The 15,746-nt window shown below is 37.6% G+C and overlaps 1 protein-coding gene across 5 annotated transcripts in view; it reads left to right on the plus strand.

Moving 5' to 3' along the window:
• The window catches only part of INTS9 (integrator complex subunit 9), a 129,674-nt gene extending 115,905 nt beyond the window's left edge, over positions 1-13,769 (plus strand). For all 5 annotated transcript variants that reach the window (XM_074287558.1, XM_074287555.1, XM_074287557.1 and 2 more), the window contains 3 exons: positions 10,439-10,537; positions 11,943-12,080; positions 12,902-13,769. In XM_074287558.1, coding sequence (XP_074143659.1) covers positions 10,439-10,537; positions 11,943-12,080; positions 12,902-13,078 — 414 coding nt within the window. In that variant the 3' untranslated portion in view covers positions 13,079-13,769. The remainder of the gene's footprint in view (positions 1-10,438; positions 10,538-11,942; positions 12,081-12,901) is intronic.
• Positions 13,770-15,746: the final 1,977 nt, after the last annotated feature.

The raw sequence follows: 15,746 nt of genomic DNA on the forward strand, positions 1-15,746 counted from the left end.
CCTGGTATAAATCCCACTTGGTCATAGTATATTATCCTGGGGATGATTTTCTGAAGTCTATTTGCTAATATCTTATTTAAGATTTTAGCATCAATATCATTAAGGAAATTGGTCTATAGTTTTCTTTCTCAGTTTTCAATCTACCTGGTTTCGGTATCAGTACCATATCTATGTTATAAAAGGAATTTGGTAGGACTCCTTCAATCCCTATTTTTTCAAATAGTTTACATAGCATTGGAGTTAGTTGTTCTTTAAATGTTTGGTAGAATTCACATGTAAATCCATCTGGTCCTGGGGACTTTTTCTTAGGAAGTTGGTTAATAACTTTTCTATTTCTTTTTCTGAGATGGGACTATTTAGACTACTTACTTCTTCCTCTGTTAATCTGGGCAAGCTATATTTTTGAAGGTATTCTTCCATTTCATTTAAGTTATCGAATTTTTTGGCATAAAGTTGAGCAAAGTAGCTCCTAACTATTGTTCTAATTTCTTCTTCATTTGTGGTGAGTTCACCCTTTTCATTTTCAAGACTAACAATTTGCTTTTTCTCTTTCCTTTTTTTAATCAGGTTTACTAAGGGTTTGTCTATTTGGTTGGTTTTTTCATAGAACCAACTCTTAGTTTTATTAATTAATTCAATAGTTTTTTTACTTTCAATTTTATTAATCTCACCTTTTATTTTTTGAATTTCAAGTTTTGTGTTTGGGGTTTTTTAATTTGTTCCTTTTCTAGCAATTTTAGTTGTAAGCCCAATTCGTTGAACTTCTCTTTCTCTATTTTATGCAAGTAGGCCTGTAGAGATATAAAACTTCCCCTTATTACTGCTTTGGCTGTATGCCACAAATTTTGGTATGATGTCTCATTATTGTCATTTTCTTGGGTGAAGTTATTAATTATGTCTATGATTTGCTGTTTTACCCAATCATTCTTTAGTATAAGATTATTTAGTTTCCAATTATTTTTTGGTCTATTTTCCCCTGGCTTTTTATTAAATGTAATTTTGATTGCATTGTGGTCTGAAAAGTATGCATTTACTATTTCTGCCTTATTGCATTTGATTTTGAGGTTTTTATGCCCTAGTATATGACCAATTTTTGTATAGGTTCCATGAACTGCTGAGAAGAAAGTATACTCCTTTCTGTCTCCATTTAGCTTTCGCCAAAGATCTATCATATCAAACTTTTCTAGTATTCTATTTACCTCTTTGACTTCTTTCTTATTTATTTTGTGGTTTGATTTATCTAATTCTGAGAGTGCAAGGTTGAGATCTCCCACTATTATAGTTTTGCTGTCTATTTCTTCTTGCAGCTCTCTTAAATTCTCAATTTTAAGAATTTAGATGCTGCACCACTTGGTGCATATATGTTTAATATTGATACTGCTTCATTATTGATGCTACCCTTTAGCAGGATATAATGCCCTTCCTTATCTCTTTTAATTAGATCAATTTTTGTTTTTGCTTGATCTGAGATGAAGATGGCTACTCCATCTGGTTTTGCTTGAAGCATAATAGATTCTGCTCCACCCTTTTACTTTTAGTTTGAAAGTATCACCCTGTTTCAGGTGTGTTTCCTGTAAACAACATATAGTAGGATTCTGACTTTTAATCCAGTCTGCTAACTGCTTCCTCTTTATGAGGCAGTTTGCCCCATTCACATTTATGGTTAGAATGATTAATTCTATATTGCTTGCCATCCTATTAACCCCTGCTTATGCTTTTCCCCTTTCCTTCCCTTTTACCCCCCTACCCAGTATTAAACTGGTGAACACCACTTGCTTTTCACAGCCCTCCCTTTTTAGGATCCCTCCCCCACCTTAAAGTTCCTCCCCTTATTTTACCCCTTTTCCTCACAATTTCTGTATTCCCTTCCCCTTAGCTTACTCCTTCCCTTTCATTTTTCAATAAAGTGGAGAAGTTTCACCATAAATCGAATATGTCTATTGATATTATGTTCATCTCCCTCCTTTCTTTCTCTCAGATATAATAAGTTACCTTTGCCTCTTCATGAGATGTAGTACCACTTTACACTTTTTTTTATGATATAATTTCCTTTCCACCTCTAGTTTCTAAGACAAATTGTAGATATGTTCTTTACATATTTTTTTGGCAGAAGTATAGTTCTCAAGATTTCTTTTTACCTTTTTAGAAATCTCTTGAGTTCTGTATTTGAAGGTCAAACATTTTATGTAGGTCTGGTTTTTTCTTCAATAATAGATGGAATTCATTTATTTCGTTAAATGTCCATCTTCTTCCCTGGAAAACGATGCTCATTCTTGCTGGGTAAGTTATTCTTGTCTGCATACCAAGTTCCTTAACCTTTTCGGAATATCATGTTCCAGGCCCTTGGTTCTTTTAATGTGGACACTGCTAGATCCTGGGTTATCCTTATTGTGGCTCCTGCATATCTGAATTGATTTTTTTCTAGCAGCTTCCAATATTTTTTCCTTTGTCTGATGGTTCTTGAACTTGGCCAATATATTTCTTGGCATTTTGATTTTAGGGTCCCTTTCAGTAGGTGATCGATGAATTTTTTCAATGTCTATTTTACCCTCTGTTTACAAAATGTCTGGGCAGTTCTCTTTGATAATTTCCTCGAAAATAGTGTCCAAGCTCTTTTTTTCCTCACATTTTTCAGGGAGTCTGATTATTCTCAAATTGCCTCTCCTCGATGTTTTCCAGGTCTGTTGTCTTTCTAATAAGGTACTTGACATTCTTTTCAATTGTTTCATTTCTCTGGTTTTGCTTGACTACCTCTTGGTTTCTCCTTGAGTCATTCATTTCTACTTGTTCAAGTCTAATTTTCAATGATGTATTTTCTTCACTCACTTTTTTATATCTTTTTGTAATTGTCCAATTGTGTTTTTAAGTGAGTTTTTTTCTTCTATGGAATTTTTTTCCATTTTATTTTTTAGAGAGCTGATTTCTTTATCCAGGTCATTAATCCTGTTTTCCTTGGAGTTGTTTGCCTTTTCTAATTTACTAATTTTGTTTCTCAATGATTTGATCTCTTTATCCACTCTGGATAACTTCTCCAGGCTCTCTTTCCAAGATTCCCTTTCCTTTTCCAATTTCTCTTCCAGCTTTCTTGTGAGAGCCTTTTTGATTTCCTCTATGAGATTCTTTTGTATTTTAGGAGCAGCTCATATCCCACTTAGGGGATTCCTCTGGAGACAATCTGCTTTTAGTCTCCTCGGTATTTGAAGTCTGCTCTCTCTCCATATAGAAGCTGTCAATGGTTAGAGCCCTTTTGAATTTTTTGTTCATTTTATCAAGAGTGGAAGGGAAGAAAACAAATTGGCAAGAGAAACAATTGGTCTGTTTTTGGGGGGGATGGGACCGGATGGTGTTAATGGGCTTCCTCTACAGACTGGGGTTAGGGCAGCAGAGAGCCACTAACAGGACAGCGATGCCCTCTGAGGCTCTGAGAACTCTTGAGTCACTCCAGGTGGGGGTTGGGGGTAGCCTGTTCCGAGAGACACTAGCTTTCCGGGGTTTTAATCTTCACCTCCAGTGTTTACACCCTCTCTGCTGCTCCTGGCTTGCTGCCAAGAAGGAACATCCACACTGGGGTAAAAGCCTTTTCCAAGGAATGGCAGAGATCATACCCCTCCCCCTCCAGTCTGAGCTGTGTGAGCTGTCTGTCACGCTCTCACTGCCTGCCCTGAGTCTGCGCCCAGTCTGTTCGTCTCCTCCCCCGAGCAAACACAGACCTTCTCTGGCAAATTTCAAGGATGTCGTCTCTTGGTGATTATTTGTGGGTTTCTTTTCTGGTCAAGCATTAACTCCGAGGCTTGTCATGAAGTAAGTCCTGAGAGAAAACACGGAGCTCAAGCAGCTGTCTGCCTCCACGCCGCCATCTTGGCCGGAAGTCTCCAACCCTGGGCATTATTACTATTTGTGCTAAGAGCTAGTGAACTTGACTGTCTAGAACAATCCAGTAGTGTCAAACTTAGAAATGAGGGATTACTATTAAAACCATATATTAGTATCTTTATGTGTTGCATTATACTTTTTATTTATTTTGTGAAGAAAGGCTTTACATAGCAGCTGAAACCTGAAATGAGCTTGCAATGATTTTAAGAAATTAAAGTGTGGAGGAAGTAGATACATGCAAAGGGACAGCCTGTGTAGTGGCTCACAGGCAAAAGGCAGAATACCAGGTTTAGAGGAAGTTTGATGGAAACACAATACATAGGAAAGAGGAGTAATGCAGAATAAAGCACAGGCTAGAAAATTTAGTGAAAACCAGATTGCAAAAGGCTTTAAAGGGCAAGTTGAAGAGCTTGTATTTTATTGCCTAGGGAAACAAACTACTGAAGAAATTAGAGAATTTTTGAGTAAAAGGACCATCAGCAACCCAGCCTTTCCAAAAGGAAACCCCATACTGACAAATGGTCATCCATCCTGTGCTATAGAGGAGGGCAAGCCATCTCCCTGCCAGCACAGCTTTTTCCGTGTTCATACATCTTCTAATTGTTAGAAATTTCCCCTAACATCAAACCTGCTTATAATTTCCCTCCCCCTTGCTCCTCCTGGTTCTGCCCTCTGGGGCCAGATAGAACTAGCTAAATCCCCTTGCCAAATGACACTCTTCATCATGTTCCCCATAAGTCTCCTCTTCAAGACTAAACACCTCCCAGTTTCTTCCACCAGTTTTTATATGGTATGAACTAAGGGTCTTCCTCTTCCTGAGCACTAGACTCCAGGCGTGGATGAACAGAAAAAAGTACAAAGGGTTATCAACTCCTGAAAGCTGTAACTCTCTCAATTCTTTGCTACTTTGGTTGTCACATCCCACAGATGACTTTTATTAAGCTTGCAGGCCACCAGATCTTTTTCAGAAAAACTTACCTGTCTCCTCAGTTTTATTTATGCCTCTTCCTTTTGTTTATGAAGTCAACTTTTTGAATCTTTTTACATATATCCCTATTGGGTTCTCTCACCCTATCAGATTTTTACCCAATGTTCTAGTTTGCCAAGGTCTATGTAGGTTCCATTTCTGCCATATAGTGTGTTGGGTCTCTTAGCCCCAGTCATTGCTAAATTTAATAAGTATGCCATCCATGCCTTCATCCAAGAAATTGACCAAAATGTTCAATAGTACAAAGCCAAGGAATAATAGATCACTGGAGATCTCACTGAATGCCTCCTGCCAAAGGATAGTGCTCGCTGAATTTTAGCATGGGAAAGAACTAGAGTAACCATATAGTCCATGCCAAACATAAGAGTTATCCAGCCTTTGCTTAAAGACTTCTAAGATCATTCTGCTTGTGGATCGTCTTCATTGTTAAGAGAGTTGTTTCTTACGAACAAGCTTTAGTGGGCCTCTTTGCATTTTTTCCTGATTCTGGCCTCTGTGGTCAAATAGAGCAAATCTAATCCCTCCTCTATGAGATCCCTTTACATACTTGAAGTCAGCAGTCATGTCCCATCTTTCTCCTCCACGTCTTCTTTTCTTCAGGCTAAACATGTCCAGTTCTTTAACCTTTCCTTATGGATTCCATAACAAGGATCCCAAGTTCTGGTGGCCATCCTCAAAATACTCCTCCATTTATCAATATCCTTCATCCAGAACTGAACACAATACTCTAGATGGGGTCTGATAGGTCACTCAGTCAGCAAGCATTAAGGACTTAGCATCTGTGTGCTGGGCATTGAGAAGCTGTGCCTCTCTTCATATACCCAGGAGCTCATTAGTTTTTCTGACAGTGACATCACACTGCCTACTCATTGAACTTGAATTCCACTAAAATCCCTTGGAGATTTTTTCAGAACAACTGCTGTGTAATCATGTGTTTCTTAGCTTGTAAAATTCCTTTTTTTGTGTGCCCAAATGTTTGTTTATAAGATTTTTTTCTTCTTATCATCTTCATGGACTCCCACTCTAGGCCCTGATAAGTGACTTTTTCCCTAATCTTGACTAGAATCAGACATTGAGTCTACTTTCTAGTCAACATTTACACACTATGTGTTGCCACATATAGATGAACCTCCTTTATTCCCTGCCTCTCCTCCCCCCAGCTTTCCAACTCTCATTTATCTTCCCTCATTAGGATACTTAATTCCTTGAGATCTAGGACTTTTTTTTTTTTGCTTGTTTATATTTGTATCCTTAGCAGTTAGTACAATGCATGGCACATAGTAAGGGCTGAATAAATTTTTTATCTATAGACCTAATTTTTTGGTTTCAGCTTATTGAAAGCTTTTTGGATGGATTCAATCTGTCATCTAGTGTGCTAGCTTTCCCTCCGAAAAATCGTCTAAAAATGTGGTCAGTATCCATCCACATCTTTATCTAAGTTATTGGTAAAAAATGCTAAGTAGCACAAGATCAGGTACAAATCCCTGAGATACTACTTCACAGAAGACTTTCACCATATTGACACTGAAAAATCAATAACTTTTCTTTGAGTCTGGCCATATAGGGAGTTCTGAATCTACCTAACTGTATTCTTTAGTTCACAGCACTCATAAATAGGGATACTTTATCAAAAGCTTTACTAAAAATCTGTTATCTGTTATCCAGAGCATTCCCTCATCTACTAGTTTAACAATCTTCTGAAAAAAAAGAGTTTAATGTGGAATAACTTATTTATAATCTTTCCTTTTCTAAAAGTAAACCAACCATCTCTTTCATATTCCATTCTAAAATTTTCCCAAGAAAATTGGCAGAGTCTCACTGACAGAGTCTGTTTTCTTCCCTTTTTATAAAATCAACACATTTTCTCATCTCTAATCTCTCCAATTTTCCATGATTTGAATAGTTTTGCTTAATATTTTTTCTCTTCTCTCTCTCTCTCTCTCTCTCTCTCTCTCTCTCTCTCTCTCTCTCTCTCTCTCTCTCTCTCTCTTTCTCTCTCTCTCTTTTTTAATTCTTGTAAGGGAATGACTCTGGGAGAGTAGGAGAGTACAGATATAAGGGGAAATCCATTTTAAAAACATTACTGAGAATAGTCAGTCACATTTGCTTGTTCTTTTAGTACTTGAGGATATAGGTCTTCTAGGGCAGATGAACTGGATTTAAAGAAAGAAGGTGTTCTCTTACAAGGCTCTCCCTTACCTTGAATGTTGAGTCATTTTAATTCTCATAGTTTGCTACAAAAGTCTTTCTCCTTAGTAAGAAAATATTCAAACTAAGACTTGGGCCATTCTGCCTTTTTTTTTTTATTGTCAGTTATCATCCCATCCACCTCAAGCAAAAGGTCATTCCTCTCTTGAATCCTCCCTTTTCTCCCAATAGATCTTTCTGATTGATTTTTTGCTTTTTAAATCACATACTTATCTTTTGACCTTAATTCTCCTCAAGAAATTCAGTTTATTCTTCGCTTTAGCACACCTGATACTTTACAAAACTGTATCATTCCCTTTTACCTATCTTTGCTTCTGTATTCTGCATATTTCCCATAAAATCTTGAGTTGGTTGGTGGTGCATTTACTTTGTAAGATATATATGTACATATATCTATATCTATATCTATCTATCTATCTATCTATATATATATATATATATATAAATATATATATATATATATATCCCATTTTTCCTAATCAATGGTTTTGGGTGTTTATAACATCTTATTTTTTATTTTGGCATGTGGAAAGGTGTTCTTCAAGTCTTCCTCAAGGAGCAAGATCAGCCTAAGCCTACACTTTTAACACAGTAAACCATGTGACATGGTGGTCCAATCAAAATTACAACATTTTGCTCTGCCTACAGAGTATATTGCACTGAATGAAAATGCAATTTTCTAGCCTAATTGAAATAGTAGAATCATCAATAAATGGAGTATGTGTAAAGTTAGTGACCAAAACAGAGAACAAGAAACTATGCCATACAGGGATCATTTGAAGGAACTAGGGGTGTATAGGTGGGAAAAAGATAAATTGAAATAAGGGAAAACTGTTGATAAAATAAAGCTGAACACGATTTTCATTTTCCAGAGGTATTATAGACACTTCCTGCTTCTTCACAGTTGCACTAGATTAGAGCTTCTTAAACTTTTTCTACTCACGATTTTCATCCGAGACATTTTTTGATGGGTATATAAAACAGATATACAAATCAAACATTTAAGGACAATAAACCATAATTTCATAATTGCCATATTCAGTTATAAGACCCTATATGGAGTCATGAATCACAGTCTAAGCTAGGCACAAGATAACCCCTAGGGTATTTCATAAAGCATTCTATCAACAGTATCATATTTAATCACAAAAACTTGTGAGATAGATAGCATGCAGTATTCTTTACTTATATTTTACATATAGGAAATCTTGAACAAATAATAAACTTACCAGAGTTCTACAACTGGAATTTTGACCAATGTTTCTGACATCACACCTGATGTTGTGTATGTGGCTGCATTTCCCTCTTCTGTCTCTCACTGTACAAGCTGCCTCTGATTACACATGAAGGTAATGAGCAGTAGTTAACAATATGACTGAGTGATCTCTGTGGTCCCTTCCAACTCTGAGATTCTTTGATAGAGATTCAGGAAGTGAAAAGGGCAGGAAGGTATCAGGATGGCTAACAGAGAAGTTTCTCTCATTGCTTCAGAGTTGTCATTCAGGAAGAAATAATGGGTTTTATAAGAAGAAAAACAAAACACTACTAAATCTTAAGATGGACTTCAAAATCAAGATGTAGCTATGAAACCACATGTTCTTGAGTGCCCCAGTCCTCAAATCCCCATCATGTTTGTGAGAAGTCAGATAGTCATGTAAAAAGAAGTTTGATATAGTTCAGATACCTGTCTCCTTATTCTCCATCTTTTTCTCCCTGCATCTCTCAAAATATCACCATTCTTCTTCTTCTTTTTTTCACTAAGAATGAGTGGAGACCCAGAGAGAGAAATGAGCACACTAAATGTGGTGGGAAATGAAATAGGTAGAGACAATGAAGAGACTGCTTAGCCTCAAGCCAATAAAATGGTAGAATCACCTCAGAGAGGATCTTAAATGCCAGAGTAAGAAAGGTATACTTGAACAGCATAGAACCAAGGTGAATTCTTGATTGACATAAAAAAGTAGTACTTTAGGAAGTACATCTAGTGATGGTACACATGATAAATTTAAAGGATTCAGAGAGACTAATTCATATTTCTTTATCAAAGCCCAGGTTTGAGATGATGATGATAATGATGATTGATATTAATAAAGTCCTTTAAGGTTTCCTGCATTTTTTCATTTGAACTTTGCAGTAGCCTTGTCAGCCCCTGGGGATAATATCTTCACTTTTAGGCTGAGCAAACTAAGGCTCAAAGGGATTGAGTGATTTGCCATGATTACATAGCCAGGAAATATGAAAGGCAAGATTTAGACCCAGTTCTCCTAACTCCCAAATCCTGACTGCAGGGGCATTAACTTATTGTGTTATTAATAATGGTGATGGCCAGCACCATGTAGTACCATTACTTATTAGTGTTATTAATAATAGTGCTAGCTGGCATCATGTAGTACTTTGCAAATCTCATCCATTTGATTCTCTCAACTCTATGGAGCAGGTGCTATTGTCATACCCATTTTTTACAGTGAGGTTACTTGAGGCAGACAAAAGTAAAGTGACTTCCCCAGAGTCTCACACATACATAGCAGGTGTCAGTGCAGAATTGAACTGGGTTTTCTTGACTCCAGGTTCAACTTTCCATCGAGTGCTCCACCTAGAGGCCACTTCTACGGCTGCCATGGTTTACTGATTTACTAATGGAAAGATCAAATCTGAGACTCTGAGAAGAATTTATTATCCATGAATATTCTAAAAAGCACAAAGCCAAGTAGGTCATTGAATCTGTGCCTGTGATGAAGTTTGGCTCTCCAGTTATACTCTAAAGAGCAGAAGATAGAAATAGAATAATAGAGTAAAGCAAGACATAGTCTCTTCATTCTCAACTCAGATAGCTCCCTTTTTTCCTTCCCTCTTCTCTTCCTCCTTTCATTATTGTCATTCTTAGTAAATTCTTACTAAGGACTTTTTTTTGCTAATTTTTGCTAAGAATCCTTCACCTTTTTTATTTCCCAGAGATGTTGTGAGGATAAAAGATAATTAAGTGCTTTGCAAAACTTAAAGAACTATATAAATGCTAGATGTTATGATTGCTATTTCTTAGTCGTTTAGGGAACTTGATGATGGGAAAGTTCACGAGGGCTCTGTTGGGAGGGAAAATCAGAATTATTCATGATGGTGCCTTTTATATTCATGGTAGGAAAATGAGCAAATCATAGCCAAAAAAACCATATCCTGTCTTTGGGTAGGCCTGTCCAAGCAGGCCTTTCAACAGTAGTGCTTGGGGATGATTTGAAAAAAAGTATAGGAATCTGTGGACCTTATTGCACAGTGAATAAATCCTGCATTTTAGTTCCTGATCTGGATAGGGTAGCTCTGTGTCTTCCTACATTTTAGAATAATTCCTGGCTGAAAACTATTCTATGCTTTTAGCTTGCAGATTCATTGGTGCCCCTGGAGATTAAACCTGGCATTTCCTTAGCAACTGTTTCTGCTGTATTGCACACTAAAGATAACAAGCATGTTCTTCAGGTACAGTATGGAGGACTGGTCTCAACTACATTGCACCGACCCCTTGATTCACGTTGGTCAAGTGGGGGGAGGGGGAGCAGAGACGATAAGGAATCCCTCTGTTTGGTATATTTATGACCTCTCTACTGCCCCCACCTTTAACTAGTACAATATTCTACTAAGCTTAAAATGAAAAAAGTTCCCAGAGCAGTGGTATTTCCCTAATCAGCATAATTGTGATCCTGGGCACTTGATAAATTATATCTGAAACAAAGAGTGAGCTGCATATAAATTTCTTTCCACTTATATCTTTGGCCACATGCCTGTATGAGATAAAAGGGGAAGGAAATTATTCATAGAGAAGACTGCAAATTATCTAAGTGTCTGTTCACAGCACAATAATTCAAACTTTCTCAAACTTCATTAACCCAGCCAACAAACCAATAATGCTATGCACAGCACTGTTTTAGGCATAAAGGAAAATATTTCACAGATCTATAATTTCATCCATGTGGGTATTCCCGTCACCAGTACATATCAGAAATTATCTGCAAACATAGATGTCTTGGATATCTCTTAGAAAGTAGTTGTGGCAAAGAAATTAGCTTCTCTCTGACTAATCTGACAAAAAGCCTCAGTGGGAAATATTACAAAACAATTGAAGCTTTTACAGGATAGTAGGGAATAAGACTTGCACAAATGAAACAATTACAAAAAATTTTTAGAAAAGAAAGGTGGTAATGAGTCAGAGACAAATAAGCTAATGAAGCTAATGTGTTCTCTCTTTCTCTTAATATACCTTTTTGACACCCTAAACTTAGCTAAAATATTACTCAGGCCAGCCACTCAATCTATGTACCCCAAGGTCCTTCAGAGAGGGGGGTGACTAAAAATCAAAACAGGAACACTAGGCCCACAGTATACTAGGGAAGACCCTCTGACAACTGTCTCATTCTGGGGTGACTAGCGCTCTTGGCTCATGTTCTTATACAGCTTTGGGAGTTTGGGACCAGTTCTATATCATTACTATTACTACTACTGCTCCTATCATCACCACTACTACTACTAGCATTCACATAGCACTTTGACTTTTGCAAAGTGCTTTATATCTTTTATCTCCAATGATCCTCACAATGAACCTGTGTGAGGTATATGCCTCTATCCTTGTTTTACAGAGGAAGAAAAAGAGGCTGAAGGAATAAAGACTTGCCCGGTCACATAGCTAGTAAATATGTGAAGTAAGATCTGGACTCAAACCCTGCCTCCATTTCTAGCAGTTGTAGCTATAGTAAGTCTTGGAGGCCAATTGCATTTCCTGGTCAGGTTAAAACCAGATACTTTGCCACATGTAAATTCATTAGCCTGTACCATCTACATGGGAAGCTATTATCATGCTCTTGGAAACTGAATTATTTTGATGTTCTAGGCTCCTCCTAGGCCCATCCAGCCCCCAGCCAGCAAGAAGAGGAAGCGAGTGAGTGATGACATCCCAGACTGTAAACTTCTAAAGCCCCTCCTAAGTGGCTCCATTCCTGTGGACCAATTTGTTCAGACTTTGGAGAAGGTAAGAATCCAGCTCGTATTTGGATGAATCCATTGCTACTCTTCTTTGGGTTCTCTCTCTTTTCATTATTTTAACAACCTTATGTTGGCAATTGTCAGTCTATCTACATTCTCTCCCAGATTTGTTTATTATTAACTTCTACTTAGGACACCAATTTCCAAAAGTTTTCTAGGTCCCTCTACAGTCTCTACCTCTTTAAAACTGTTAACTTAAAAGAAATATGAAGGAAGGAGAGAAAGGAACGAGAGGAGAAGTTGAAAAAGTACATAAATGATTGTATTTATCAAATGCTTACTGTGTACCTAGCACTTGGGGAAGTAACATACACAGGCAGTGCTGGCAAAGAAAGGGTATCATGGTCTGAAAGGTCACAATGGTGGTGAGCCAGATCACAGGGGAAGACCTTAGACACCCCTGCGGGAGCACAACACCAGCAAGGTAGCAATGGCTCTTGTGGAGTTAGAGAGCCCAGGGATGAAGTTAGTGTCCGGGCCCCAAGGGAAGATGACCAGGGAGGAGAAAGAAGTGAGGTTGGGGCTCCCCTGCATTAGGAGGTTTCCTGCCTCCCTGGCCTGAAACTCAGAACTCTCCTGCAGCAAGCTAACCTTCAAGGGTTGTGTAAGTGAGGAGTTATTTTTTCCATGTAGCAAGATGGGCTCACTGATTAGAGTGAAAATTTGCATTAAGAAATACTAGGAAGAGCAGTTTTAAAATCTTTCTCCTCACAATAAGTGGAAATAGCACCACTTTGATGACATTCAGTGGCTCTTTTCCCAGTATAGAAGACTCATCAGTCTCTTGTCTGCTTTACTTCTTGGCAGCACGGCTTCAGCGATGTCAAAGTGGAAGACACAGCTAAAGGACACATCGTCCTCCTCCAGGAGGCTGAGACACTTATCCAGATTGAAGAAGATTCCACCCATATCATCTGTGACAACGATGAGATGCTTAGGGTTCGGCTTCGGGACCTCGTGCTCAAATTCCTACAGAAATTCTGAATTAAGGGGATTGCACTAGATTACCTCTAAGGTCACTCCCAGCTCTAGGATTCTCTGAAAACTCAGGTCATTTATGCCTTAGTGAGTAACTAACATGGCTTCCAATATAAGGAGAGCTGAGAAAACCCAGTTCTGGGAAATCCTTGATCCCATGCCACTTTGTTGTTTGTGCCACAAGGCTCAGAAATCAGTGGAGGGTCTTCATGTCTTTCTCCTTGGTTTTTAACAAGGTCCTCTATTAATTCTCAAATCTGGCTTGAGTATTGAGGAAAATGGATCTTCCTGAGAGATGTAGTCTGAGTTTAATGCACAGAAACAGTCCTCCCTGCACTTCTAACACTGCTTCAGGGAGATGCCTTTGGTTAAATTCTAGACTTTCCAGTTTGGGTCTCCAAGTAATCCAACTATAAGGCAACAGGTTGTTCATTGGTTGTAGTGACCAGTGGCAAAAACTAGTGGAAATGTAAGTTGTCTAGACCAACTTTTGTTTATTTTCATAATTTTGCTTGGCTGGGAAAGGGGAACTCTTCTGTTTGGCATTATTTGTTTGCTTTCTTTATTGCCTTTCCCAGAGAACTGAATCAAAAGAGGTCTTTTCAAGAAAAAAAAAAAACTGAAAATAAACCATATCATTCTTTATCTTATTTTTAAGAAACCTCCTTTTAAATAAAAGGTAGTTATTTTTGCCAAAGTTTTCTTTGCTCTGTTGTACATGTTGTTCAATTGTTTCAGTCATGTCCGTCTCTTTGTGACCCCAGTTGGGGTTTACTTGGCAGAGATTCTGGAGGGGTTTATTATTTTCTTCTCCAACTCATTTTACAGATAAGGAATCTGAAGCAGACAAGATCACACAGCTAATAATTGTCTGAGGCAAGATTTGAATTTGGCTCTTCCTAACTTCAGGCCTGGCACCTTATCCACTGCATCATCTAGCTGCCCCTGTTATACAAATATATTGTAGTCATTTAATCTGTCTTAGGCCATACCTACAGTTTGGGGATAGAAGTGAAGCTTTTACAAAAAAAAAAATAAGCAAGCCAGTGATAATTAAAGCAAAAAATGTTTATCATGTAGATGTTTTTATTCACACAAAGCAACCTGTCTTGGTACAGGAAAATGGGAGCAGGGACAAAAAGGGAAGGATTCAACCAGCTGTGCAGGTATATGGAGAATGAACTCTTCAGTATGGAAGATTTCATTACATTTGGAAATTTCCAGAAAAGAGGAGAAAAAAAGTATGGGGACTATCCTAGTATCTAAAAGAAAACGCCAAATTTTATGATTTTAAAAACAGAGAAAGAGAAAAAACCATGGAGAGTAATATTTTGGTGTCTATATGTCAAGATGTAGAACTTGGCTTCATAAAAAGTCAACAGATTTAGTTCTGCATATAATTATACTTCTTTCTGGCCTTAGAAATTCACTAATTTCTATTTCCTTTTATAGCCCATTGGAAATTAAAATTAAGCCAGGAATAATCCTCTAATAAAACTATTAATGTCTCTGCTGCTACCAGATTTTCCTCCTTACTTCAATTTATTTCAGCTCATTTATTAAATACCTATGTGCCAGGCATTTTACTAGGTCCTGGAACTAAATGAAAACAGTTCCTGCTCTCAAAGAGCTCAAAAGGGGAAAATAACAATGTATTTAATAAGTAAATACAAATAATAATAATAATAATAATAATACAAAGTACAGGAAGTTCTATGTCTGGATACGTGATTCCAAAAAGCAGAGCTCTATGCAAGATGACACAATAAAAACCACAGAACTTAAGGGGAAAATGAAATGTACAGTGCTCAAAAACTTGTCAGCAATACATAAAAGAAGATAGGAACTTAATAAGAAAATAGTAACACAGATTTCATACATGCTGAATGCTTAAGAAATAAATATTGAAAAAAACAGTAATGGCTATGTCTACAGTATTAGGCTGTACAGTAAATTAAAGACTGCTGATATTCCAGGTCTTGGAGCAGGAGGCTGTAGTAGAAAATGATGGGGTGGAGTTGGGGGTGGGATGGACCAGCCCTCTGCTTATTCTTCCTACTGCACCAGAAGTACTTTATCTTTGCTTGTGGAAATAGACATTGGAAGAATTGGAGCTTGTGAGTTATTATGAAGTGAAGCATCTTTCTGCCTTGTCAGTATTTCTTGGTAAAGAAATCACTCAGAAGCTAACTGGAAATTTGTGTGAAGCTAAAAATGTTCCCTAATATAGCACTTGCATTGGAAGAAATTAGTGGTTTTAAAATACACATTAATTGCAAAATTGACTAGAAATACAATATTATTTGGAAGGTAGAAAGGCACAAAATGGTAACAGAAGAAATGAGCTGAGCCTTTGAACAGAACTAAGGATTCCCAGAGGTGGAGATGAGAAAACATAACACTGAGGATGGAAGATATTCTGCACAAAGGCATAGGGGTGGATGTCAGAACATGACATGCACAGGACAGTAAATAGTCCAGTTTGAAAGATAGATTCCTCTTTGCCCACCTTGGAAAGTGAACACTGACAAAGAGTGGGACTTGGAGTAAAAAATGTCTTTCTGCATACAGCAACAGGAGAAAAATGAGGAATATTCCTTCCTTCCCACCACTTCCACTTCCACTTGGTCATTAACACTCAACAATTTGTTCTTTTCTCTGAGTTCAGGACCTG

This window comes from Sminthopsis crassicaudata, chromosome 2 (assembly GCF_048593235.1).
Source record: "Sminthopsis crassicaudata isolate SCR6 chromosome 2, ASM4859323v1, whole genome shotgun sequence".
Classification (NCBI taxonomy): Eukaryota; Metazoa; Chordata; class Mammalia; order Dasyuromorphia; family Dasyuridae; genus Sminthopsis; species Sminthopsis crassicaudata.